Source organism: Dermacentor andersoni, chromosome 1 (assembly GCF_023375885.2).
Source record: "Dermacentor andersoni chromosome 1, qqDerAnde1_hic_scaffold, whole genome shotgun sequence".
NCBI classification, from domain to species: domain Eukaryota; kingdom Metazoa; phylum Arthropoda; class Arachnida; order Ixodida; family Ixodidae; genus Dermacentor; species Dermacentor andersoni.
In genome coordinates, this window is record NC_092814.1 from 200,120,759 (window position 1) to 200,147,424 (window position 26,666).

At 43.3% G+C, this 26,666-nt stretch overlaps 1 protein-coding gene across 4 annotated transcripts in view; it reads right to left on the reverse strand.

The window, feature by feature from the left end:
- Positions 1-26,666, reverse strand: part of LOC126547003 (inhibitor of nuclear factor kappa-B kinase subunit alpha-like) — a 115,104-nt gene that overhangs the window by 33,374 nt on the left and 55,064 nt on the right. For all 4 annotated transcript variants that reach the window (XM_055062953.2, XM_055062951.2, XM_055062952.2 and 1 more), the window contains exons 12-16: positions 23,693-23,739; positions 18,641-18,720; positions 14,559-14,671; positions 14,418-14,464; positions 9,783-9,885 (exon numbers count right to left, since the gene is read on the reverse strand). In XM_055062953.2, the coding sequence (XP_054918928.1) occupies positions 9,783-9,885; positions 14,418-14,464; positions 14,559-14,671; positions 18,641-18,720; positions 23,693-23,739 (390 nt within the window). The remainder of the gene's footprint in view (positions 1-9,782; positions 9,886-14,417; positions 14,465-14,558; positions 14,672-18,640; positions 18,721-23,692; positions 23,740-26,666) is intronic.

The window sequence follows — 26,666 nt, forward strand, 5'->3', positions numbered from 1 at the left end:
TTTGCTTCGGCTTGTTTGAAATTTAGAAAGTTATGTGTTGGGTATCTGCGTAAGATTCCCCAGGCCTTATTTTGCTGCTTTTTTGCTACAGTGCATTCATGTGTCCACCAAGGATTCAGCTTTTTCCAAACAATGCCAGAAGATTGTGGAATGGCCGTTTCAGCTGCAGAAATAATACAGTTAGTAAATTTTTCATTCATTTCGTCAATGCCTAAGTCTGTTAAAGTAAGCTCCTCCAGCCTGGACTTTCTGTGAAAACAGACCAGTCTGCCATTTCAAGTTTCCGATGGCGCGGTTTCCGAGATATAATGGGTAGCGTTGAGGTGAGGTTGATTATAGCAGGTAGATGATCACTGCCATGTGAAGTCTCCAGTACAGCCCATTTAAAATCAGTAAAAATGTCGGGAGAGCAAAATGCTAAATCAATGCAGCTAAAAGTATGTGAACTCGGTGAAAAATGAGTTGGCGCACCTGAATTTAAAAGACAGATGTTATTTGTCAAAATAAAATTTTCGAGAAGTTGTCCTCTTTGGTCATTCTTATCGCTGCCCCAAAGAGTGCAGTGAGCATTAAAGTCTCCGACTAAAACAAAAGGCTCCGGCAGCTGGCCAATTAAATTTTCCATGTCTCAAATTGTGAAATGGGTATGGGGAGGGATGTACAACGAACATATGGTGGCAGCCTTTAAAGATAAAACAGTGACAGCTACTGCATCAAACCCAGTATTTAATAATACGTTCCGTGTAGGGATGCTGCCTTGGACAACAATAGCGACACCTCCTGATAGACGGCTGGAGTGCTCGCAGTCCTTTCTTAGGACAGTAAAACCTTTAAGAAAATGTGTATGTTTGGGTCCCAGGTTCGTTTCTTGAAGGCAGAATGCAACTGGTGAGAACTTATTTATGATGTCTTTGATATCACCTAGATTGTGAATTAGTCCTCTGCAATTAAAATGAATGATGAAAGCCATCTTATTAGAATTGAAAGAAAAAAAAATATTACTTATGTGTGTGAGCTTACAAATTGTAGGTGACATGTATTTAAAAGCTGATTACTCTTATGAAGGGCGGTAACCGTTCAGGTTACCTTTCCCTTTCTCAGCGAAGGTATAATATGCTTCTCCTTCTGTGAGTGCTCCAAGGAGCGCGGGTCTTTTGGCGTCAATGACGCCGGGGTTTTAGGATCGACCTCCATCACCTTTTCCGAGGCACTGGATGATCGAGAGCCAGGCGCCGAGACGTGCGTCTCGGGTCGTGGGGTATGCTTCAACTTTGGGCCCTGCGGCACGGTTGTCTGCGGGCCCGTCTTCGTTGTTGATGGAGCAGCACTGGCTGCAGCCACCAAGGGGGCGGTTGGAGTTTCTACAGGAGTACCGGACGTGGAGCCTGTAGATTCCTGAGACCGGTGTGGCGCTGCCCCCTGCCGCGTCACAATGGCATAGCTTACTTGAGGTAAGTGCACTAGCCTTTTCCTCGCTTCATAGAATGAAATCTTTTCCTTTACAGTTATGGCAATTATTTCTTTTTCTCTTTTCCAGCAAGGGCAGCTCCGCGAGTAAGCTGGATGATCGCCCTTGCAATTGACACATTGTGTGGGAGCATTGCAGTTGTGAGATGGATGGTCGTTGGCACTACGCTTACGCATGTTTCCTTTCCTCTGCATGGTTGTGATGCATGGCCGAACCTCTGGCACTTGAAGCACCGCCTCGGGTTCGGTATGTATGGTCGGACATTGATTTTCAGGTAGCCTGCGTCGAGTGAGCTTGGCACAGTACTGGAACCAAATGTGAGTACTACGTGTTTTGTGGGGATCTGTTGGTCGTTTCGTCGACGTGTTATCCTTTGTACCTTGATTACATTTTGTTCCTGGAATCCCTCAAGGAGCTCTTCGTCACTGAGGTTAAAGAAATCTTTTTCTGATATTACTCCTCTGCTGGTGTTGAGCGAGCGATGTGGGGAAATTGTGACATTAATGTCACCGATACTTGTCAGTTCACTGGTTTTTTCGATTTGTTCTTTCTTTGTTAGCTCGAGGAGGAGGTCTCCGCTTGCCATCTTTGATGCTTTGTAGCCTGATCCAATCGTGTTTGATAGGCATTTGGATACTAAGAAAGGCGATAGTTTTCTAATAGTTGTGTTGCCTTCACTATGAAGGACATGGAACTTTGGGAAGGTGTCATGGTTTGGTTTCAATTCTAACTGAAATGTTGGTTCGGTGCGCCCTCGTTTTTGAGGGCGATCTTGGAGGGGGGGGAAAGCGTTTGCCATTAAACATTGGAAAATTCGGCGGCGATGGTAGCCACCCACCAACGAGCCCAACTAGGGAACGCTACTAGGTTGGGAATGATACCTGCAGATGCCAGCCATGCATCGTCACTATAACCTAATATATATATACCCAAGACTGGATATATTACACACGGTTAACCCTTGCCACCAGGAAATACGGAAGTAATAAGAAGTGAAGAGAAGACAGGAAAGATGGAAAAGTGGCAGAGGAAGACGAAGATTGGAGAGGAGGACAGGAAAAGGCGACTGCCAATTTCCTCCAGGTGGGTCAGTCTGGAGGTGCCGTCTATGTGAAGCCGAGGCCGAAGAGGTGTGTTGCCTCCGCCAGGGGGCCTTAAAGGTCCAAACACCCAGCATCGGCTCAACCCCCAGGATCCCCCTTTCCCCAGACACGGCTAAGCCACGCACGGCTACACGCGGGAGGGTCCAACCCTCGTGTGTTCGGGTACGTGGTGTCGCAACACACCAAACGCCTGCTGATGCAGATGCCCCTGCGGGGCATACTTGCTAGTGGAGGTGGCAGATCGTGGGAGTGTAGTGTTCAGAGGTAATGTCGCCTCTCATCTGTACAATAGGTAGAAAGGTGAAAATCTAGCTTTATCATGACGAGATGAGTTATACGCAAAAGTTACGTAGGGAAGAGCAAGGTCCTAATCATGGTGGCCCGGCGATAGATGCATAGCGAGCATGACTGTAAGAGCATGGTTCAAGCATTCCATGAGCCAGTTGGTCTACAGATGGTCAGTCTGTGTTGAGAACAGGAACGCAGGATGTCAGCAATGACTTGAGAGAGAAAGTTACAGCCACAGTTAGTGAGCAATTGTCTTGGGGCATTGTGAAGCAATATAATGTCACATACAAAAAGTCCGCAACGTCAGTTGCACAATTGGTCGGCACAACTGGTCAGCAGAGCTCGGGTAATTACGTAGCATGCAGCATAATCAGTAGCCACGGCTATTCATTTGAAAAGGGCCAAGGTGGTTTAGTAAAACGCGAAAGAAGGGTTCTATGGGTGTGTGGATTGATTGAAAGTGACCAGCAGATAGTAGCGGAGGGGGGGGGGGGGATGCTATGTTGGCATGATTTGCAAGTGGCCACGTAATGTCGGACTGAGCGTACAAGGCCTGGCCAAAAGAAACGATGCCAGACATGCTCGTAGGTTCGAGATGGTATCCAGCAGTAGGCTCATTATGAAGTTCGGTGAGGACACTCAGTCGTAAGGGTCTAGGCATGACAATAAGGAGGTGAGGTCTGTCAAGTTGAAAATTGCGACGGTATAGGACAGCCTCCTGAAGTACAAATATATGGACAGAGGTGTCATTAGGCAATTATTCCAGGTGACCGATGATTTCTCGCCAAAAAAAAGTCACGGTTTTGTTTTTCACCAATGTGAAGCAGGTCTGACACAGAAAAAATAGAGTGGTTGGTGTCCTCATCAGCATTCTTGGGGTTGTAGACCAGATACAGGGACAAGCAATCTGCACCTTGGTGCAGGTGACCAGATTTGTAGACGACCAAATATGAAAATTCTTGTAGGCATAGGGCCCAGTGACCAAGCTGTTTGAAAGGATTTTTGAGAGAGGACAGCCAGCACAGTGTGTGCTGGCTGACACCCGATATTGGCGCTGATGAATAGGAAGTGCATCGCCAGTATTTATGAGATGAGTCACACGAGGGGTGCGATTGTGCAAGCATCTCACTTTCTGAACATTCGCTTTGCCTCCTACGTCACTGAGTAGGCAGTGCTCAATTGACGTTGGCGAATCACGAGAGCCCAAGCGAACGTTCGGAAGGCGAGATGCTTGTGCGATCTCGCCCCAGTAGCTTGGCCCTAGAGATGGCTGCTGATATAGAAAATGTTGAGTTAGGAAAGCAGAATGTGGTGGGCATCTTCAGTCTGCTGAGGTGTTAAGTCAGATGTGATCATCGACTTAATAGCGCTTCCAGGGCAAGCTGATGAACTGCTTATGAGCCGATGAACAGGGGGAAGTGGCCACCATGAAAGCTTACACTTCATGTTCATTGAAGGTGCAAAGCAGGGCTACTGAGACGCCTCGTGGCAGCACTTGCGGTGTCAAGCTTGTGGGGCTTTGGGCTAACGTGCCCGGACCCGGCTAGCTAAGGTCTAAGGAGACACGTAGCTCGTCCCCACTCCGCAGCGCACGCAAAGGGGCGCCGCGGCGGGTTCGCTGACCCACCGGCAAGGCGTAGAGACGACTCCAGCCGTGGCACCAACGAATGGGGGTTTATTCTCTGTTATGTACAAAATGTGTGTACAATACAGGAATACGGCACTGGGGTGGCAGTCGCAGACTATGGTTGAAAGCTCCCAGGAAGTCTGCTCCGCCACACTGGCTCTCCTGAGCAGGTTCGCCACACAAGAAGGGGGCCGCCTTGCTCAGAGGGGCGCAGGACCAAGTGGGTCCGCACGTCAGACAGCCAAGAGCACCGAAAGTCAATCTGTCTGGGCGAAAGCGCCCGCGCACCTCCGATCCTGAAGGAGAGAGAAGCTGAAGAGAGGGCGAGAGGGGCCCACTCCTCAGGCACTGTTCTTACGCGCGGCGCACGGCGTAACGTGAGCCGCGCGCGCAAGCAGCAGGCTCCGCGTCGCGCCGGCGCCACCGGCCGCGGGGAATGTACGCTATCCAAAATAAGGCTTGGAACTGCGTGTCCCCAGCAATCGCGCAGGCGAATGGCCCGATTCGCGCGTGACCAGGAGACAGGGGTCCAAAAGGGGTCCCCACAAGCTCAAATTAACAACAAGAAGGCAGGTGCAGTTCACCACTATAGACAGAATGGTATGGGGTACTGTGATACCGTAAGTGAGGAAGATGTCAGCAATGGGCGTAAAAAACATAGCTGCCTCCAGTTCCTGACGGCGACAATGTGAAATCGATGAAATCGACACAAGTTGATGCCTGCGATGGCAAGCGAGCATACTCGGCAAAACAGAGGTAACTCAGAGGTAGGTCAGCAGGGTCCAGAAGGGGAAATCAAGACAGAGAGTACTGGCCAAATGGTCAATAAAAGCAGAGTGCGCGGCGAGGAAGTTGAGGCCTAGGATCACGTCATGCGGGAATCGGTCAAGGTGAATAGAACAAATAGGGGTATCACCAATTCTGCCGGACAGAATTGGTGATGCAAACATGAGCGGTGAACATTACGACAGTAGCTGTTCTGCCATTGGTGACACGGACAACCCGAGTCATTGCAGGTGTCAAAATTTTCTTGATCTTGCGGCGAAAATAAGCACTCATGATGGAAAGGTGCACCCCAGTGTCCACAAGTGCAGTGACTTGTACACCGTCGATCTGTACAATTCAAGAGGTTCCATTTGGTAAGGATCATCAATAAAGGATTCTCGGCCGGTTGAAGCAATGCGGCGCCACCTCTAGGAGCTGAATTGGTTAGTTTGCAGTCTGGGAGAGTTGTAGAAAGGTTGGGGAGGATGGTTGGTGGGGCTGGGGGGAGCAAGACTGGCAGCATTGGGTTGAAGGCAAGCGGGAGTAGCAGGGCTCAGCCACATGTTCTTGAAGGGGAATGTAGTCAGGCTGGGCACATACAAACTATAGCAGCCAGATGCCATCAAACTAACTGGGAAAAGTTGTCTGTGATGTAAACTCCAGTAACTTCAGCAGTGGTGAGAGATGTGACTGACACGGTGACACAAAAAACATATAGGCTTGTCATAGGGAGTTCACCTGCGGACGGTTGTGGGTCAAGGTGAAGTCGCAAAATGTGGCTGGACATCAGAGCAAGGAGCTGAGAAAACAGAGAAGATACCCAAGTTAGTGATCTCCTGTCGGATGACGGCTTGGACAAGGGGTATCGGAACTGAAGGTAGGCTGAAGGACTTAGGTTCCAGGGTTTTTAGAGCGGCTACTTCAAGTTCACGCCAGACAATATGCCCAACATTGTCGCAGGTGCTGGCTGGGTGAAAAAGATCATTATATGATGATGTCGGTGTGGTATTTGGCAGGCGCTGGAACTGATGTGCGATGCGTTAGCTCTGCACATCACCAAGTGGCGGCTTTCTTTAATGACAGCATCAACAGTTGAAATGTCGGTAAACAACAGAAAACTGAAGCCATCGTTGGCAATACCGTTAAGGATGTGTGCAACTTTGTCCGCCTCAGCCATGCTTTCGTTGGCTTGTACGACGTCTTGTACATAAATAACATATGGCTTTGTTAACATCTACATGCGAGTGGATAATTTCTTCTTGGCAGCGTGCTGCCAACCAAAGGGATTCCAAAATAAGTCTTGGATCTTCTGTTTGAAGCTGTCCCAGCTTGTGAGTTCGTGTTTATAGGTTGGAAACCATACTCGAGGCATTCCGCTAAGCTAAAAGATAATGTTCGCAAGCATGATAGTAGGGTCCCGCCTGTTGTTGGTGCTGGTGCGTTTGTAGAGGTTCAACCAGTCATCGACGTGTGTAGCATCAAGGTCTGAAAAGATGCCAGGATCTTTGGGGGTGCAAAGTGTGACGAAAGTTGTGGTAAGCAGGGCGGCTGGTGTGGTCAAGGTTGATCCACCCGAGGACATGGCGAAAACCTCAAAGGAGCGTTGGTTGTGGAGCTCTGTCACAAGGACAGGGACCGCAAACCTCCATCAAATATTTTATGCAGAAAGAGACACGAGAATGGCTATATACGAGTATATTTTCAAGCACATAAGCATGTAGCATATGCATTTATGCACTCAAGATATCATGCTTGAAACGGTTGTGGCCCTTTATATGCAATGCCTCACTAGTTCAAGTGAACCAGAGAGCTGGAAGAATGTCAACATTATAGTAATCCATAAGAAGGGAGACGTTAAACAATTGAAGAATTATGGCCCAGTAGCTTGCTTTCAGTATTGTATAAAATATTCATCAAGATAATTTCCAATAGAATCAGGGCAACATTTGACTTCAATCAACCAGAGAAAAAGCTGGCTTCAGGAAGGGATATTCTACATTAGATCACATCCATGCAATCAATCAGGTAATTGAGAAATCTGTGGAGTATGATCAACCTCTCTATATGGCTTTTATAGATTATGAAAAGGCATTTGATTCAGTAGAGATACCAGCAGTCATAGAAGCATTGCACAATCAAGGAGTACAGGAGGAATATATGAATATTTTGGCAAATATCTGCAAAGATTCCACAGCTACCTTGGTTCTCCACCAGGAAAGTAGAAAGTTACCTATCAATAAAGGGGTGAGGCAAGGAGATGCAATCTTTCCAATGCTATTCACTGCATGCTTAGAAGAAGTATTCAAGCTATTAGACTGGGAAGGCTAAGGAGTGAGTATCTACGGCGAATATCTCGGCAACCTTCGGTTTTCAGATGACATTGTCCAGTTCAGCAACAGTGGGGACGAATTACAACAAATGATTAAGGACCTCAGCCGAGAAAGTGTAAGAGTGGGGTTGAAGATTAATATACACAATGTTCAATAATGTTCAATAGCCTGGCAAGGAACAAGCATTCAGGATCGCTAGTCAGCTTCTAGAGACTGTAAAGGAGTATCTTTATCTAGGTCAATTACTCTGAGGAGACCCTGATCGATGAGAAGGAAGTTTACAAAAGAATGAGAATAAAAATGGGTTGGAGCGCATACGACAGGCATTACCGAATCCTGACTGGGAGCTTACCACTGTCGTTAAAATGAAAACTGTACAATCATTGCACTCTACCAGTGCTAAAATAGGGAGCAGGAACTTGGAGCTTAACAAAGAAGCTCGAGAACAACAGAACTGCTCGTTGGCCTAGTTGGTGCTTGCTAAAAGATATGTTTTTTGCCGCAAGTAAAAACACACACAAAAGGAAGACACATAGAAGCTGCATAGCCTCCCATGCTGTATTCTATGTGTCTTCCTTTTGTGTGTGTTCTAACTTGCGGCAAAAAACATGTCTCGAGAACAAGTTGAGGACCGCGTAAAGAGCACTGGAACGAAAAATTTTAGGGGTAACGGTAAGAGACAGGAAGAGAGTGGTGTGGATCAGATAGCAAATGGGGACAGCCAATATTCTAGTTGACATTAAAAGGAAAAAATGGAACCGGGCAGGCCATGTAATGGCATAGGGTGGATAACCAGTGGAGCATTAGTGTTAAAGAATGGGTACCAAGGGAAGGGAAGTACAGTTGAGGACAGCAGAAAAACTAGGTGGGGTGAAGAAATTAGCAAATTTGCAGGTGCAATTAGGAATCAGCTAGCGCAGGACAGGGGTAATTGGAGATTGCAGGGAGAAGCCTTCGTCCTGCAGTGGACTTAAATATAAGCTGATGATGATGATGAAGCATGAAGCACTGCCTAGAACGAACAGACTCTGCAAGGTTATAATGTCATCCTCCTCGTTTTTTTCAATCACGATAGGTCTGCTCTTGGTCAATGAAATTGTTCTGTAACAATATATCTGATTGAATCAGGCTGTAGGCATACTCCACAAGTTGCTGCACTAGGTGCTCACACACATCACCAAGTCCCTGCTTCTCCATGCAGCTTCAGAATGTAACGGCCTTTCCAACAAAGTAACTTTCATAACCTGCCTGTCTATCTTCTCAGGATCTTCACTGAACTATCCCTAGTGTACCTTTTATCCTTTTTAAACATTGTACCTTCCTTTATGTAACACAATTTTAGAGGGACCTTTAATGAGACATTGAAGGCAAATGTTAAATCAATCTCTACTGTTAGACTACCCTCCTTGAAAACTCGTAGTGTTTGCTTTTTTATGCCAAGAGATGATTTGCTTGCCAAGGAAATAGTGACTGAAAGGGCTGCACATTTCCTTCGCCATTCATTCTAAAAAATAAAATAAATTCTGCGATTTTACGTGACAAAACCAGCATATGACTAAGAGGTGCGCTGTAGCGAGACTCGACATTACTTTTGATCACCTGGAATCTCGTGTACTCAATGCATGGTACATGAGGGTTTTATGCATTTCAACCTCCATTAAAATGCGGCCACCGTGGCCGGAAATGGAACCCATGACCTCGTGCTGCAATTCAAACTGCTCGAGACATATGTACGAATAGAGTTTCTTAATGGGGCACCAGTAATTCCAGAGGTTAATCTGCTGGGTGCTGCTGCCTGCATTTGAGTCAGATGCCTATGCTGACTTGACACCACATTTTTACAAGTATTACAAGCAGAGTGGTATGAAGAGGTGTTATCAGTAAATTCTTCTATAGAAAATTCCAATGAAACTGGCCAATGTGCTTTTTCTTTTTTATGTTTAAAGAAAAAGCATAATTTTGTATTATTACTGGTTGACTATAATTTACCATGTCAAGTCAATGAAGCTGGTCCCTGACATTTTTCACAGTGGTGGTGCCAATCCTGTTTTATATTTATGGGAGTTCATTTCTTGGTAAAAGTAATGCCTTCGACACCTTGGAGGCACTATTAACTTTAGCATGGCTTGATATTTACATTTACTGTCCCTTTAAAACAATGGAAAAGGAAGGGAAGGTTACTGTGTTCTCAAGTGACAAACCTCATATAAGGGCTGACATGCTTCAGTACACGCTCCTGTTCTTGGTCAAGTTCCCGAATAGTTTCGCACATATTCGTGCAGGTGTTGGACACACTGTCATAATCTGCAATGACAGTAAAGGTCATATGAGCACTAGCTTGTGTTGCACGGTTTGCTTGATGTCACAGATGAACTTCATAATTCAGCAACTGCACAAGCTTTACAAGCAACCATTACTGAAGGCAGAAAAGAAGTGTAATTTGCGATAAGCACAAACAAGGTCTTCCATCATAATTGAGATCAAAAACTGCATTAACACGTTCATACACACACATGCATGCCTTTTTGACAATGGTAATGTTAAAGATGCCAATTTCATTTTAACCCTTCCAGTAGCGACAAAATAAGCAACAACAAAAAAAAAAGCATTTTAGAAGAAACCTTGAACAACTTTAATTAACATATATTCGTTAAACACTTTTAAAAACCACATTTACAAAAATATTGTTACATGCTTCACTTGCACAACAGTAAGTTTAAGCATTTAGCTTAGCACAATTATTATACAAGGTTCAGTGTTTTCATTTTTTTTTTACAAAATCTTACTTGTCTTCTCTTTTTTTCTTGGTTTTAAGCAGACACAGTTTCAGGAATATTTCTTGGAAACTATCAATTGAAGTCATAGCGCTGGAATGACACAGACAGGAATGACGACAGCATGTGCGCCACGACGACAGGACGCCACGAAAACAGGATGTGGACATAGCACACGCCCTGTTGTCTTTCCTCTCCGTGTCACTCTAGCTCTGACTTCAATTGATGTAATGAACCAACTAGCCCAAAAATCTGCATTACTGGGAACTATACTGCGTGAATAACAATGAATTGTTGACCTTTTTCTAGAGGAGCTCGGAGGGGCAAGTTTTGCTATGTAATGGCTCCTGTCAGCATAATTTTATCAACATAAAATTGCTGTGGTGGTAACTAATGCAAACATGGTCAGATGGAAGCATGTAGACCATGACATCATGATGCATGTGCAACCATTATACAGGGTGATCATCTTTAACTTTTATGGAATTTTTAAAATTTGCCTGTGGCAGATAGCATAATTCTTGTCCTTGAGCTGGATTATTCGAAGAGAGAGACATTACTAGCACGAGAAATTGAAACACATATTAAACTAAGTAACGAAAATTTCCTAATGACCTTCTTATTTATTTACTTTATGGCACATAATGCAATTTACGAATTGCAGCTTGTGAGCTTGCAAGATGTATCCACTTGAAATGAATTTCCAGGATGACACTAGTTTTGAGATCTTATTTCCCAAAGTGTGGAATTAAATACGTGGATATTGCAGTTATGTTTGTGCTTCAATGCATAAAATAGCATTTTGTTAAAAAAGTAAGTGGAACAACAGTGCATTTTTACGGCAAGTTTGACGCCGCATATCTCCAAACTGGCGTCACTCCGGAAATTCATTCCAAGTACGCCTTGCAAACTCACTGGCTACAATTAGTAAATTGTCATATGTGTCATAAAGTAATTAATTCAAAATATAATTACTGTATTTTTGTTAATTAGTTGTATACAGGCTATCATGTGTTTTGATTTCTAATGCCAGTAATGTCTGCCTTTCTGAATAATCCAGCTCAAGGACTAGAATTATGTTATCTGCAAAAGGCTATTTTTAAAAATTTCATAAAACTTAAACATGATCAGCCTGTATGTACTTGCCATGCAACTCAGTGGCTGCTCTTAAAATGTGGTAACGTAAGCTTTCAAGTGGCAACATGATTAATAAAGTAAGGAGTCATGCTTAACTGTTACATTGTAGATAAGGTGTGATCGCTATCACTGCAAGGTGCAATATATCACTCTTATTCTTTTGCCAGTAGGCTGCAAGTGGTAGGGTCAGTGGATTGTGTGTACATGTGGGTGCACGCACATGCACGCACACACAAACACACACACACACACACACACACACACACACACACGGGACACAACACTGATGCAAACCGAGTGCAGCTGGAGTGTCCATATAATTGACATTACAATAATGAAAGGGGGGACGGGCTAGTGTGACTGGTGATGCAAATATGATGTGGGCTTTTGTCTCCGATATAAGGAAAGGGAAAATTGTCATTTATGGACGCTAGTCAAGGTAATGAGAGAGAGAGAGAGAGAGAGAGAGAGAGAGAGAGAGAGAGAGAGAGAGAGAGATGAACTTTAATTCACAAACGGTTATTTGTCTGACCTGTCATTGCTGGTAAGAGCTGCTCTTTCCACAGCAGAGAAAGGCTTGCTCCTATTCCTTGAGCAGCACATCGAGCAATGGGAGAGAGCATCTCTCTGCTGCAGGAAGAGCAGCTCACCACCTAGTAACATTTCATTGGCTTCTGTCTGCGATCACTAAACCTTCAAAAAGAATTCTTGCAGCACCCCCTGCATGGTGCTTTACAACTTCAAGTGTAGAATGAAAATTTCCCATGGGGCATGGTGGAATTTCCATTGGGCCCTTTAACATCACAAAAATCCTTCAGAGCATTTCCCAAGCCTGTTCCAGTGCATTATTCCCCGTGTGTAGCACTAGTGTTGCATAAATAGGAGTGCTAGTTATACATGATGGTTTGAATTGCTGGCTCAACGGTAGCACATTTGCCAGCATTACTTGCTCTGTTTCATTTACAATAAAGTCAATGTGCATGTTGTTTACGGTGAAACCACTTAAAAAAAATAATGCTCTTAGTGCAACAACGAAATAGTACCACCATCATTCCACTGCATCAAAATCGACATCTTATCATACAGGTATGAGCTATCAGGAGCTCATGCCTGTCTATGAAACACATTCCTGAGCAACTCTATGATCATGCACAAAATGCACTCAGCACAAGTTCCAACAAAACTGCACAGTTTCTGCTTTTTCTTGCTTGCTGTTATTGCATTTATTATTCGATACATGTACAAGCACAGGTATGGAAGTCAAAAGTAGCAGCTCCTCCCTTTCAGCTATATTCTCTCTAGATGTTAGGTTGAATGTGCCATCACTGCCCTTAAGGGTAATTAGGTCTAAACCTTGTTCACTTGAGGCAGGACCACAACAAAACTTTGAATAAACTGATACGAAGGAGCAACTTATAATGAACAAGAGCTTTCTATATATGTAATTCAGGATTGTATAAATATGAAAACTTCATTATAAGTCTAATAGTACTGAACTACTTAACCTAGCATTTTCAGACAACCATTGAGCAGAAATGGCATAGCACAGCACATGTGATAAGCTAAATTTGGTAAGACCTAGAACTTAAGAGCATGAGCATGGGAAAAAAAAAGAAGAAAAAAAAAAAGCAGACTTCTATTTATATCAATACTGGATTTCTTCGGCGTGCAAAATATTTCAGTTTGAGCTAGCTGGTTGTTCATATTCTAAATGATAAAGAGTGGCACAAGACGAGGACAAGACAAACTGACAGGATGTATGCCAACAACCAACTGAAGCTCACCCATAAAACATTCACTGTTAAAGTACACCAAGCCACCACACTTTCAAGCAATAATGAAATGAAGCAAAAAAGAATACAAGCCATCTAAACAGAACTTTACCAAGGGCATGAGGAAATAGGCAAGATAAGAAGAAAGCAACCTCCAACAGAGATTCAAAGTCAACAGTTCCTCCTCAAGAAGGGACAAAAAATGTACATTTGTTCCTTTACTTGATATAACGAGTATGTATAGGTTTTAAAAATTGTGTTGTATGTTGAATTATACACTAGAAACATTTATGCAGGGCTGCTGTCACTACGCAGGTCTATGAAAGCAATTTTTCAAATCAAGACTTCTTTTTTTCTAGACATAATGACTGCACATACTCAAAAAAAAAAAAAAAAAAAAAACACCAAGAAAAAAAAAAGGAACAAGAGGGAAGGGGAGGTGGAGAGATAATTACACAAGTTCAACTTTGTGCTAACAAAGTGCAACATCTTAAAAAGCAAAAAAGCAATTGCCCTTGTTTTCTTCTTCGTAAAGCTCAGAAAAAAAAAAAAAACTAAATCTAGCATTAAAACTAAGCCATGAAAAGTAATGTGAAGCCAACAAACAAAGACACCAAGGACAATACAGGGAAAATTACTTGTACTTACTAACTGAATTAAAGAAATGATAAATTAATGGAAATGAAAGTGGATGAAAGCACAACTTGCCGCCTGTGGGGAACGATCCCACGTCTTGGCATTACACGCCAACAAACAGACACCAAGGACAACACAGGGGAAATTACTTGTACTTACTAATTAAAGAAATGATAAATTAATGAAAATGAAAGTGGATGAAAAAACAACTTGCCTCAGGTGGGAAACGATCCCACGTCTTCACATTACGCTCATAATGCGAAGACGTGGGATCGTTCCTCACCTGAAGCAAGTTGTTTTTTCATCCACTTTCATTTCCATTAATTTATCATTTATTTCAGTTATTAAGTACAAGTATTTTCCCCTGTGTTGTCCTTGGTGTCTTTGTTTGTTGGCTTCTCATGATATGATTAATAAAAATCGGGCCCCTCGGTTAACCACCTTTCTTTTCGAAAAGTAATGTGTGCATTCCTTTTTTTTTTCTATTCATACATAAGAAGTGATTTATACAACATACCTCTTTTCTGTTTGCCTTTCTCGTAAAGTTGCAACATTCGAGCCATTCTGGTGAAAGAAAAAAAAAACAATTTTTCTTTCCTGAACAAGGAAATACAAAAAGTAGAAGAAATGAGAATGCTTCTCATAAATGCAAGCTCACATGTCATCAAGAATTTCCAATGGTGTACGCTGTCCATATGGGGTCCTCTGGCTCTCCTCAAGAATGGTGCACAGCTTGTTGAATTTGTTGAAGCAGTACTCAACTTTTTTACGCTTGAAAAAGAAAGGCCAGACTGTAACAACAATGCCCCAGTACAAGCTGACCATTGTACAATATCAAAGCACTTTTGCTAGAAACTTGGCCACAATTTAACACATAAATAAATTGAACAATTCTGTGCTCTGATCACATGATGGTGACACAGCGATCAAGCACACTGCTTACAAATCCTTTTATATTCCTGCTAGAGGCCTTGGTTGGAATACTTTCAGTCAGCCACCATACTGTCCACAATGACCGTCACTTCAGTGTTTGTTTCTTGAATGCAGATGGCACCTCAAGCATATGTTTTAAGGGAGAGACAAAAGAGAAGTCATGACTTGCGTGGAAGACCAGCTACTGGTCTATACAGAAAGCCTGTGGCCACCCTCTTCCCCTCTCCCAAAGTAGAAACACTCCAGCACTTGCAACATCACTGGCAGCAAGAAACTTTCAAACTGACATCACAATGCACTTTGTCATTGGACAGAGCGTTGCAATTTTGAGTGTGTCGCTCAAGATTCATATCTCCTTCTTGATACAGGTGGGGATACACAATGGCAAGTGTAACAGTAGTGACAATGTGTTCATAGCAGTGCTGTGACTCTTCTTGGTTGCCAGTGGTTGGTCGCCAATAAATCTTGGTCATAAAATCGAAGAAGGCTTGTTAAAATGGCATTTTTAGAATGACAAAAAGCTGAGCTAGTTGGTGAGGATTCATAATGCAATAAAGGCGTTCATGTTGTCCACTTCTCTTGTGTCCATGTCTGCATGCCTTACCCCTTTTTTGCATTAAAATGGCAGTTGGCATGAGTGCTAGGAAGAATAACAAGACAATTAACGGGCCACCGGTGGTTACCGAATGCCAAGATAGACACCCTAATGCAGCTGAATGTTAGAACAAAAAGTTTTAAAGACCATCTCAGTAAACTTGGTTGCAGTAAAATACATCTTGCAGACAAAATGAATTACCTCGAGAACAAAGGTAGGCAGTTTGATCAAACTGTTTATAGCACAAATGAACCTGTTCCTTGTGATGAATTTTGTAGTGTGCAAAGAGCAATGTCTCATCAAACAAGTAAAGGTATGCATGGTATTATTTTATCAATATTTTAAAGACTAAATTATATAAGAACAAAAAGAAGCACCAAGACAAGTACAATTCCAACATTAAGGACATAAAACTGAAGTAAAAGAAATTTTACAAACACAAAATCAGATGTTTCTGTAAGAACCTTCAATGCACACAAAAAACTTGGGGAAAACTACAGGCATAACTGCAAAAATCATGAACAGGTTACACTAGTCATGGCAAGATCAGTCAAAAATGTGCTTGGAAATGTGAAAAGAATGCCAAGGTTCCCACGATAAAAACCAGAGCGATTTAAGGAACCACTGAGACAATATAAAATGTTGTGAATATTTATCGTCACTAACACAGATATCTAAAGCAAGTCAAATGAAATTGACGATCTGAAAGCATTTATTCTGGAGTACTACCCCACTATACCACTCCCTAAAATGTGGTCTTGCCCTAGCATGCCAGTATAGATGTGCTGGGATTCTTAACTAATTATATGTCATAGCACCTTCATGATAAAAAAAATAAAAATAAAAATATCAGATTTGGAATTTTAATTCTGTGAGTAAAGTGTATAAAAATAAATTATTGGGTTTTACATGCCAAAACCACTTTCTGATTATGAGGCACACCGTAGTGGAGGACTCCGGAAATTTTGACCACCTAGGGTTCTTTAACGTGCACCTAAATCTAAGTACATGGGTGTTTTCGCATTTCGCCCACATCGAAATGCGGCCGCCGTGGCCGGGATTCAATCCTGCGACCTCGTGCTCAGCAGCCTAACACAATAGCCACTGAGCAACCACGGCAGGTTGTGAGTAAAGTGTGGAATGCACTTGACTGTGGACAGGCAACTCTTACACAGCCAACACAGAGGTGCTGCTAGACATACGAGGTGTGACACAAAAGAAATGAGACTAAGTGTGTAGCTTAAAAAAAGAGTGGAGTTGGCAATAACTGTTTTGCTGACATAATCCCACACACCTCCTCTATTCATGCGTCCAGTTTCGACGGAATCGATCACGCCAGTTGGGAGTGCTGCGTCATTGAGTGAACATGTGCAACTGCATTATGCCGGAAAAATGTCTCTGTAAAAACTGAACAGCGAATCAACATCAAGTTTCTTGTGAAACATAAGAAATCAGCCACGGAAGCATTTCAAATAATAACCGAGGCTTATGGAGATGTAACTTTTTCTCGTGCACGTGTGTTTTAATGTCATAAGCGGTTTTCAGGGGGAAGGGACAGTGTGGAAGATGATGAACGTGCTGGGTGCCCAAGGTCAGCGATTACAGTCCAAAACATTGCCAAAGTTCGTGATGTGATCAGTGGTGACCGATGATTAAATGTTTGTGCAGTGGCGGAGTTGGTTCACTTGGATAGGGAAGCTATTTGACGCATTTTAATGGACGAATTACATATGAGGAAGATTTGTGCGAAGGTTGTTCCAAAAGTTCTCTCCATTGACTAAAAACAGTGCCGTAAAGACGTGTGTGTGGACATGTAGAACACATTGCAAACGAGCCAAATTTGTTGGAATCTGTTGCAACATGTGATGAACCATGTATTTTTACCTATTACTCAGAAAGTAAGTGCCAGTCAATGCAGTGGAAGTCTCCAGGATCCCCAAAACCCCCCAAAAAAGCACGCATGTCAAAATCAAAATTCGAGGCAATGTTAATTGTCTTCTTCGACATTAATGGAATTGTAATGATTGAGTGGGTTCCCAGTGGTCAGACGGTTAATCAACACTACTACATTGAAGTACTAAAAAGACTTCGTGAAAAAATTGGGAAAAAAAGGTCACAGTTGTGGAGTGATGGATGGCTGTTGCATCAGGACAATGCACCCGCTCACACGGCCCTATCTGTCAAGCAGTTTCTGACCAGCAAAAACATTACTGTGATGGGGCATCCTCCTGAGTCTCCTGATTTGGCTCCATGCGACTTTGTTTTACTTCTTAAAGTTAAATCTTGCTTAAAGGGAACCCATTTTACCTCAGTTGAAGAGGCTCAGGCAAAAACGAAGAATCTCCTGAAGGGCCTTTCAAAAACCTCGTTCCAGACCGGTTACCAGCAATGGCAGCACCGAATGCAGAAGTGTGTGAATGCTGAAGGTGACTACTTTGAAGGTGATAATGTCACAGAGAACTGATTCAGTAAGTACAATAAGTTATTGGACCAGTCTCGGTTTTTTTGTGTCACACCTCGTAGTTCTCAGCATAAGGAATATATCACTCTTTTCCTTCCAAGTCCCTCTTTCCAAAAGCAGAGCAGCAGGTCAGAGTAAGCTGGCACGGGCTAATCTTTCTGCCTTTCTGCAGGTGAACCCCCTCTAAAACAATTCATGAGACACCATAGGTAACACTGATGTCTAACAATATCTTGGATTTCACTTTTATAAGCAACAATGTTAGAGATTAAATATTAATCAAACTTTCATTACGTTCGGGAGGAGGATGACAAGCTCTCCGCAAAAATTTTTCACAGCACATACAGTAGATAAGCAATCATTTTCCCATAAACTGGACTTTTTACATCTAAGACACTAGTTAAATAAGAAGCAATGCATCTAGAAGAGCACACAAACCCTGTAATTACTGGTACAAATTAGCATCCACACTTGTTTTCCCCCCAGAATACATGAAAGCTTGGAAGGAAGTTACACAAACAAGTATGAATGGTAATTAACACATTAATATTGAAGATGTGGGCCAAATAATACCTCTCATAATTAATTTTAAAACTATGTAACTTACAGAAATAGTACCATGTGATAATTATAATGTACTATAGACTTACTGGGTACTTAAGGCAGTATCCTTTCAAGCTCTTCTCACTGAATATGGGGCAAAGGCATGCTCTGCTTCAAGTCTGTTTAATTTAAAATCAAACCGACATACCTGGTTGTAAACATCACTGAGCAGCTCATCACAAACACACCATTGTTTAAGCAAGCTGCCTGTATCAGTCGAAGATCCACCTGTAGAAACATCAGAAAAGCACACTAAACTTGATATGGAGCACTGAAGCGATCTATAATATGTCTAAAAGTGCCACAGTAGGATATATAATATTCATTATGCAGTGTCAATTGCACAAGCAATATAAACAATAGAAAATTATTTAGTCACTTATCACAGACACTGTGGTGGTGGAGCCAGAACTGTTTATAATAGCACTGGCAAAAGAAAGAGAACACAGTGCTAGATATGGATCATTAATCAGCATCGGTCAAGTTCTCCGAGTGCAACCACTTGCCGATGCATTCCAATTATGGTGCGCCAGCGTGCATCAATCATGCTAGCGCACCCGCCAGACAGGCTGGCTATACCATCCTCGTGTGTCGAACCAATGCCTCCTTTACTAGATGCCTGCTGCCTCGCTAGTCTTCCCATTGGAGCAGAGGTTCCCGTAGTTCAGGGTAGTCGCGGAGAGACGGTGCTCGCAGCCAACCCACTTTCTGTTGCGGAGGAAGTGACGATTACTAGGCTGGCGCGCGCTCGACCAATGGCTTGACGAGAGACTGCGGGTCCAGCCTCCGGGATCGCAAAAGACGCCGTTAAAATCTCGGAGGCAGGGCCGCGTTATTTAGGTTTGCAGCGGCCACCGCAGCTAGCGCTCGCAGCCGACCCGGGTGGGGAAGAGTAAAGAGGAAAGGGGCAGGAACCAGCTTCTCGGCTCACGCGGCAGGCATCTAGTAAAGGAGGCATTGGTCGAACATGGAGATTTTGTCTCCCCTCGTGTGTGACGCTTCCTGAAAGTGTACAGTGGAATCTCGTTGATACGATTCTCACGGGCACCGAAAATAAAAACGTATTATCCAAAAATCGTATTATCCAAAACGGACTCCAAAAGATCGCGAATAATACATACTTGGCACAGAACTTGCTTTTATTAAAGCACTTTAAAATAATCCGTCACTTTGCGCTGCACTTTTTGCTTTTCGAGGTCCTGCAGCAAGCTTTTCTGGAACTCGTAAAAACGAGTAGCAGTTTCCTCGCTGAGCTCCGCAGACGCGACAAAGCCACGAAGCCCGTCCAAAGCTTCGAGAGCACCGTCAGTATTTAATGGCCGACGATCGCTGCTGCAATCTCCGGCGTCTTGGTTGTCATTGTCGTCGCTCTCCTCTTCAGCGGTAACATCTGCAATGATGTCTTGGACGGTGCGCAATTCACATGTCGCCTGTTGGTCGTCCGCCGATACAAACTCTTCCGGAGACGCGTCGACATTGAGGTCACCCCAGTCCGGGATGTCAATCTCTGCGCCGTCATCTCCATTTTCCTCAGTATCGCCAGGTGCACAAAAAAAGCCACACTTCTTGAAGCAGTTGGCGATGGTGTCAGGTTTGACGCGATCCCATGACATCGCCAGAAAATGGATGGCATCAAGAAGATCCACCTTCAAGCTGGCATCTTTCCAGTCAATCTTGGCCAAAAAGCGCCTGATCAACAAGCTCCTAAAGTGAAATTTCATGTTTCTAATGATTCCTGCATTTAGGGGCTGCAAGTGGCTGGTGCAGTTGGGCGGCAGGAAAATTACTTTTACGTTTTGCAGCCACGAAGTATCGACAGGGTGCGCGGCACAATTGTCGAGAACCAGAAGAATTCTACGGTTCGCGGGGAACTCTGTGTGAGGAACTCTGTGAAAAGGGCTCCGGTCATCCATGCCTTCTTATTCGCTTTATAAATGACAGGAAGGCGTGGGTTACGCGAAAAGCAGCGTGGCTTCCAGTATTTGCCAATGACAGTAGGCTTGAGCTTCTCGGTTCCATCAGCGTTGCAGCACAACAATACGGTGACTCTTTCTTTGCTTTTTTTTCCGCCTTGACACGTCTCACCTTTTATGCTGAGACTTTTCTCGGGCTGAAGATTGATGAACAACCCAGCTTCATCTGCGTTGAACACGTCCCTTGGCTGGTACTGAGCAATCACCGCCGGCCGAGTCGAAAGCCAGTTGGAGACCTGATCTTGGTCGGCAGACTTCCCTTCGCCGGAAACGGTTTTATACGACAGGCCATGCCGTGTTTTAAAACGATGGAGCCACCCGCGCGAAGCTTTAAAATCTTCGATGCCCAACGAGAGTGCTATCTCATCAGCTCTCTCGCGAACAACTGTCCCGTCCACGTTCACGCCCGCCGCCCTTACTTCCCTGAACCATGCCAGAAGAACCTCTTCCATCTTGCCATGCTGGGCGCCCCTTGTTTGCTTCACGCCGGCGCCGGAGACTTGAATGTTCTTCTGAATTTCTTCTCGCTTGCCGACGATCGTGTCCAGCGTGGAGACAGGCAAACAAAGTTCGCGTGCCAGGTCGACACGTTTCTTCTGCGGATTTTCGTCGACTTTTGCTAGGACGTCGAGTTTTTCTTTCAGTGATAACGCTTTACGCTTTCTAGACATGGTGAAGCGCACGGGTGAAACGCGGCACCAAAACAGAAGAAACGATAAGGGCGAAGTGCAAGCTGAACGCTCGAAACACCAAAATGGCAACGAGAAATGGCAAGCACAAAGCCAACAAAGCCTACAGCATCGTCAATGCATGCGCCAATCACTGCTTCTTGGTCACGTGATTTTACCGTGAGTACTATGTCTTAGGATAGATGGCGCTAAAAACCTTCGGTGCGTTTGGTGTGCGAGCTTGCGAAAATTGCTCCCAGAGGCCGCCACACTGCTGCAGGCGCTGTGCAGAAGCACGGCCGGACTCTAGCCGAGCCGAGCCAGGCCAAGCCTCGAGCATACAAAGCGCGCGTCGCCGCGTCTTTAGTCCGCCGTGCCTGTCGTTTCGCTCGATGTTAATTTCAGTAGCTCTGCCCACCCGCTTCAAAGGACTGGCTCTGATGTTATCATCATACAGAAGACGTTTCCGGGATCGTATTATCCAAACCGACGTGGAAATACGATCGTATTAGCCGTACAAAAATGCATTTACCTCTATAGGGCATCGGCCGGGAACGAAAAAAAAAACGTATTATGCCGAAAAACGTATTTAGCCGAATCGTATCAACGAGATTTCACTGTACATGGAGGTTGGCACGTTTCGAGGTAGTTGACCTTAGTCCCGAGAAAAGCTGCTTTCCAGCACTGGAAGGTCGTTTAAGGATGACCAGGTGGGGAGGCAATGCCGGATGGATGCGGCCACTGGAGGGTAGAGCCCATTGCCCCATTGGCCGAGCATGGCGCCACTTGCACGGGCCCTACGATTGGATGAAAATGACGACACCTGCACGGGCTCAGTGATTGGCTGAAAGTGACATGACCCCAAGAGACTGAAGGGGTTATGTCACTGGCTGCAGCATACGATTTGCTGCTGGCCGCCAATGACTTTTTACTGTTATTTTACTTGTTTCTAAGTCTTGTACGTAATGTAAATAAACCATCCATTCTCAAAGTGCACCTCAACGTCGGCCAACTCCCACACTCAACGGAAAGATCAAATAACAGGTACCTAAAATAAATTGCAATGGTTCAAATTTTGAGGAATGAACAGTCCATAGTGTCAAAGCAAACTAATTTGTTCTGGTTGGTCTTTAGCTCTAGAGGTAAAAAAAAAAAAAGCTAAAGTGGAATGGCAACTGAAAATGCTAGGTCAATTTGTACACAAAGCAGCTAAGCAACCAGTACTATGATGAAAACTGAGCCACTGATATGTGCCAAACCAGGTACAGACATTGACTATTAATCTGGATTGGCTAGGGTAGCCACTAGGTGGAGCCTGGAATGCTATCAGAACCACGGCTCAGTAAAACTCTGCAGCTATCCACAGAATTTATTCCTTTTGACTATCAGCCACTGTGCAGAATAACAATACAGCAGAGTAAAAAATCACTGTAACTTGGTCCTGAAATATCTTTAAATGAAGTTGAAAAAATGACTTTGGCATGAACGGGCATACATGAGTACGGAAATCTGCTCCTAAAAGAATTTCCCAAGATTTCTTTGCCTCAGCAGAGCTATGATGAATAAAATATGATCCTCAAAGCTTTTCTTCTCTCTTCATTCTTCATAGAATGCACCCATTGTTGTGTCACTCTGCTAGACTTTCCTTTTAACTTCTCGCATGACCTACAATTTGACAGTGCTTGTTCAACTCATCTCTGCCACTCTGCCAGCACTGGCTTGCATGTGGATGTTGATTTTGCTGCTCCCTTTCGCCGTTCCTTTCACACTAAAACTGTGTAGCATAGTGAAAGCTAAAGCTTGCTGCAATAAAAGAAGACAGAGAGCTCCTACTGCAGTAGAGCAGCCGATGCAGAAATCCATGACCTTGTTCACTTCTCACGAGATTAAAATGGTGCTTTTAAATACGCAGAATAACATCAGTGCACCTTGAAGAATGCTATTGGCATTCATAATTATGTAGTTACCTGCCAACAAAGCTTGTCAATACTTGTCCTACTGTGCTGAACGTCTGATTATCACGGTATCATTCAGAATTACACACACATTTCATGACAGGTTGTATTGCTATGGTTTGCCTTTCTGTTCTTTTGCATTCACTTTCTATGCTTTCTGTGACACACTATGCCACCTTGCTCACTGTTTGTCAGCTGGAAATCACTGGTCAATATGTGGAAAGGAGCGTGGCATAACTGGCCAATAAGCTGCCATGCTGTGCACAATGTACATAAAATATGGCAGGTATTTAAGTATGCAAGGATGGGCAAGCAGCCATTTCAGTGAAATTGAGGGTGTTATGCTACATCACAAAGGTGTACAATTTGGCTCATATGTTGGAGATAAATGTGACCTAGCAAACCAAGGGGTTTATCTACTATGTCCAAAATCAACTTCTTAATGAGTTTGCTTGTGAAAATTGGGTTCAATGATCATTCATATTAATGACAGCAGTACAACTCACCTGAAAAGATGCATAATAACTTTCAGCATGGGAATGATTTATAGTTTGACTAACAGACTCTCATAACCTGAAGTAAAACCTCCGTGGCTTTGACTGACCTTTGCTTTTCTTCCAATCCTGTAGGTATTCCACATCTGTAGTATAGCTAAAAAAGAATGACAGAAGAGTGATTTAAATTTTGCATGGTTTTTAGGCTTGGTGAAAAAAAGACTTTAGGCTGTTAGCAACATTCATATGCAAATATAAGCAAACTAGAAAGTTGCATGTCAAGGCAGTGTAAAAATGATATTGGGTAGGGAGGAGGGGGGGAGTGGTAATAAAAAGGATATATATATATATACAGTCTAAAAGAAATGGTAATCCTGACAAAATTGCAGAGTTCAATGATGCCAAGAAGGAACTTCGCCAGAAACTAACATCTGCCAAGGATTTCTACCATGCTGTTACTTTGCCAAAATTAATGAAAACAAACACTCGTATGTTCTGGAAATCGATAATGCCAAGTAACATAACAACTAACAGTTTAGTTGTTAAGGACGTTGCAGTTTCAGATTCACTCACGATTGCTTCCGCTTTTAACTTCTATTTTCATTCCGTGTTCACACAGGATAACTCTTCACTTCCACCTTTTAGCTGCGACTCATACCCTCCTATTGAAGACATCGTCGTCTCTAGTTCAGGTGTTCTGAACATGATCCTCCATTTAGATACTAAAAAGAGCTGCGGCCCAGATGACATACCCAATTCCTTCCTCGTTCGCTACTCCCTTTGGACAAGCAGATACCTCTCCGTTATCTTCTGTAAATCATTATCCACCTCCACTGTTCCCTAATCCTGGAAGCTTGCTACGGTCATTCCGATATACAAATCCGGTAACGCTCAACTTCTGCAGAACTACAGACCCATATCATTAACTGCCCACTCATGCAAGTTACTGGAACATATAATTTTTTAAACACATCACGAAATTTCTTGAAAGCCACAATATCCTCTCCAATTACCAACATGGTCTCCGTCGCGGATATAGCACCACTACCCAACTAATCGAATTCACGCACGATACTTGTAAGTCATTGGATTTAGGCGGACAGATTGACGGCATTTTTTGTTGACTTATCCAAAGCTTTCGACACCGTCCCACACCCAAAACTCCTCTACAAGCTTAACTCCATTCTAAATAACCCTTCTCTGGTTGGTTGGATACATAGCTTCCTAACCCAGCGTTCTCAGTCTGTGCACTTTAACGGCTCTATTTCCTCTCCTGTCGGTGTTTCATCCAGCGTCCCACAAGGTTCCGTTTTAGGCCCGCTTCTTTTCTTATTATATATTAATGACTTGCCGCATTGCGTGTTCCGTTAATATTCGTCTTTACACTGATGATTGCGTCCTCTATCACAGTATTAACACACCAATGGATCATGATTTACTTAATGACTCCTTTGCAAAATTTTGTAGGTGGTGCAAGGAATGGCAAATGAACATTAATTTCACTAAAACTGTTTCCATGTCCTTCTCCAGACGCCCATCTCCATCACTTTTCACGTACACTTTCCATGGTCAAGATTTAAAAAGAGTAACCGAATTTAAATACCTTGGTCTTCATTTCACCCATGACATGTCATGGTTGAAACACATTGACATCATATGTAACAAAGCTTTTAGACATCTCGGTTACCTCTATCGTTCACTGCGTAAGGCTCCAAAGGATACCAAACTGATGACGTATAAAACATTTATCCGCTCCATTCTTGATTATGACTGCATCATATGGAATCCTCATAAAAAAATCCGATATTAAAAAGTTAGAATCAGTCCAAAAGAAATCAGTGCGCTTCATTTTTTCGCAACTATAGCCGAGATTTTTTCCCCTTCTTCCCATTATACAGCTACAGGTCTTACAGTTCTTTCATCTCGCCGCCGCTTAGAATGCATGAAATTTTTTACACACGCTGATTCATTCTGAGCGCCTTGTCACACTAAATAATTATTTGAACTTTAGTCTACCTTCTATCACTAGGAGTTCTCACAATCTCAACCTTATCCCTTTCTTTTGCCGAACGGAGATGTTCAAGCACAGCTTCTTTCCATTGGCCATTGAACTCTGGAATTCACTACCTGGAAGCATCCGCTCTTTACCTACGCAAGAATTTTTGAAAACATTTACATATACTTGATATTCATATTTTTTGTGCCTGTATCTCGTTTTCTTGTTTTCCTTTTTTTTTTTTCTTCACTGCCCACACCTGCAATAGCCTCACCGAGGCTGCAGTATGTATAAATAAATAAATAAATAAATAAATAAATATATATATATATATATCAAGAGAGAGAGAGAGAGAGAGAGACTTGAAGAGACAACTTTCTACCATTTGAATAATGCCTGTTTTATTAGTTCAAGCATGTAAGGTCAACTGTGCTCAGCAGCTATCATTAAGAAACATAGGAAACTAAATATGTTAATTTTGCACTAATGATATGCATTCCTATATTTTGTTCCACATTCAGGGTACCGGACAACTGAACCTAAGCACTGATGTCATCCTTAAGATTGGCATAGCTCAAGAATAATGCAGCACAGTGATGAAGCACTATTGGGTGTATTAAGCATGTAGCTGGTACAGTAAGAAAAGCCTGACCTCTCTCCAGCATGCTTATGTGAGTGCACATGCATGCAGACACTACACTGAATGAAACTCAAAAGAGTGTCCTAAAGGCTTGCGCATTGATTGACTGATTGAAAAAGTCGCAGTTTCACCCAAAAGACAAAGCGTCGATTGCGATAGCAAATTAGTAGACTGCTATACGAAGTAAGGATACTAGTTTTATTGGCCACGTAAACTTGTAAACATTTGCGCACTAACTAAATTAACAAGCATGATGTCATGCACGCACAAGTAAACATGAACACATCTCACTTGATGAACGCAGAAGCTCACTATCACAATGCTGGAGTGAAGCTCAGCAGAAGAAGGGAGTGAATTTACCTCTTTGTGCTACCTCTTGCCTCAACATGAACTAAGCGGTGGGAACACAGCGCACACGAAGCTAGGCCGTCAGTGCACCTACACGCAG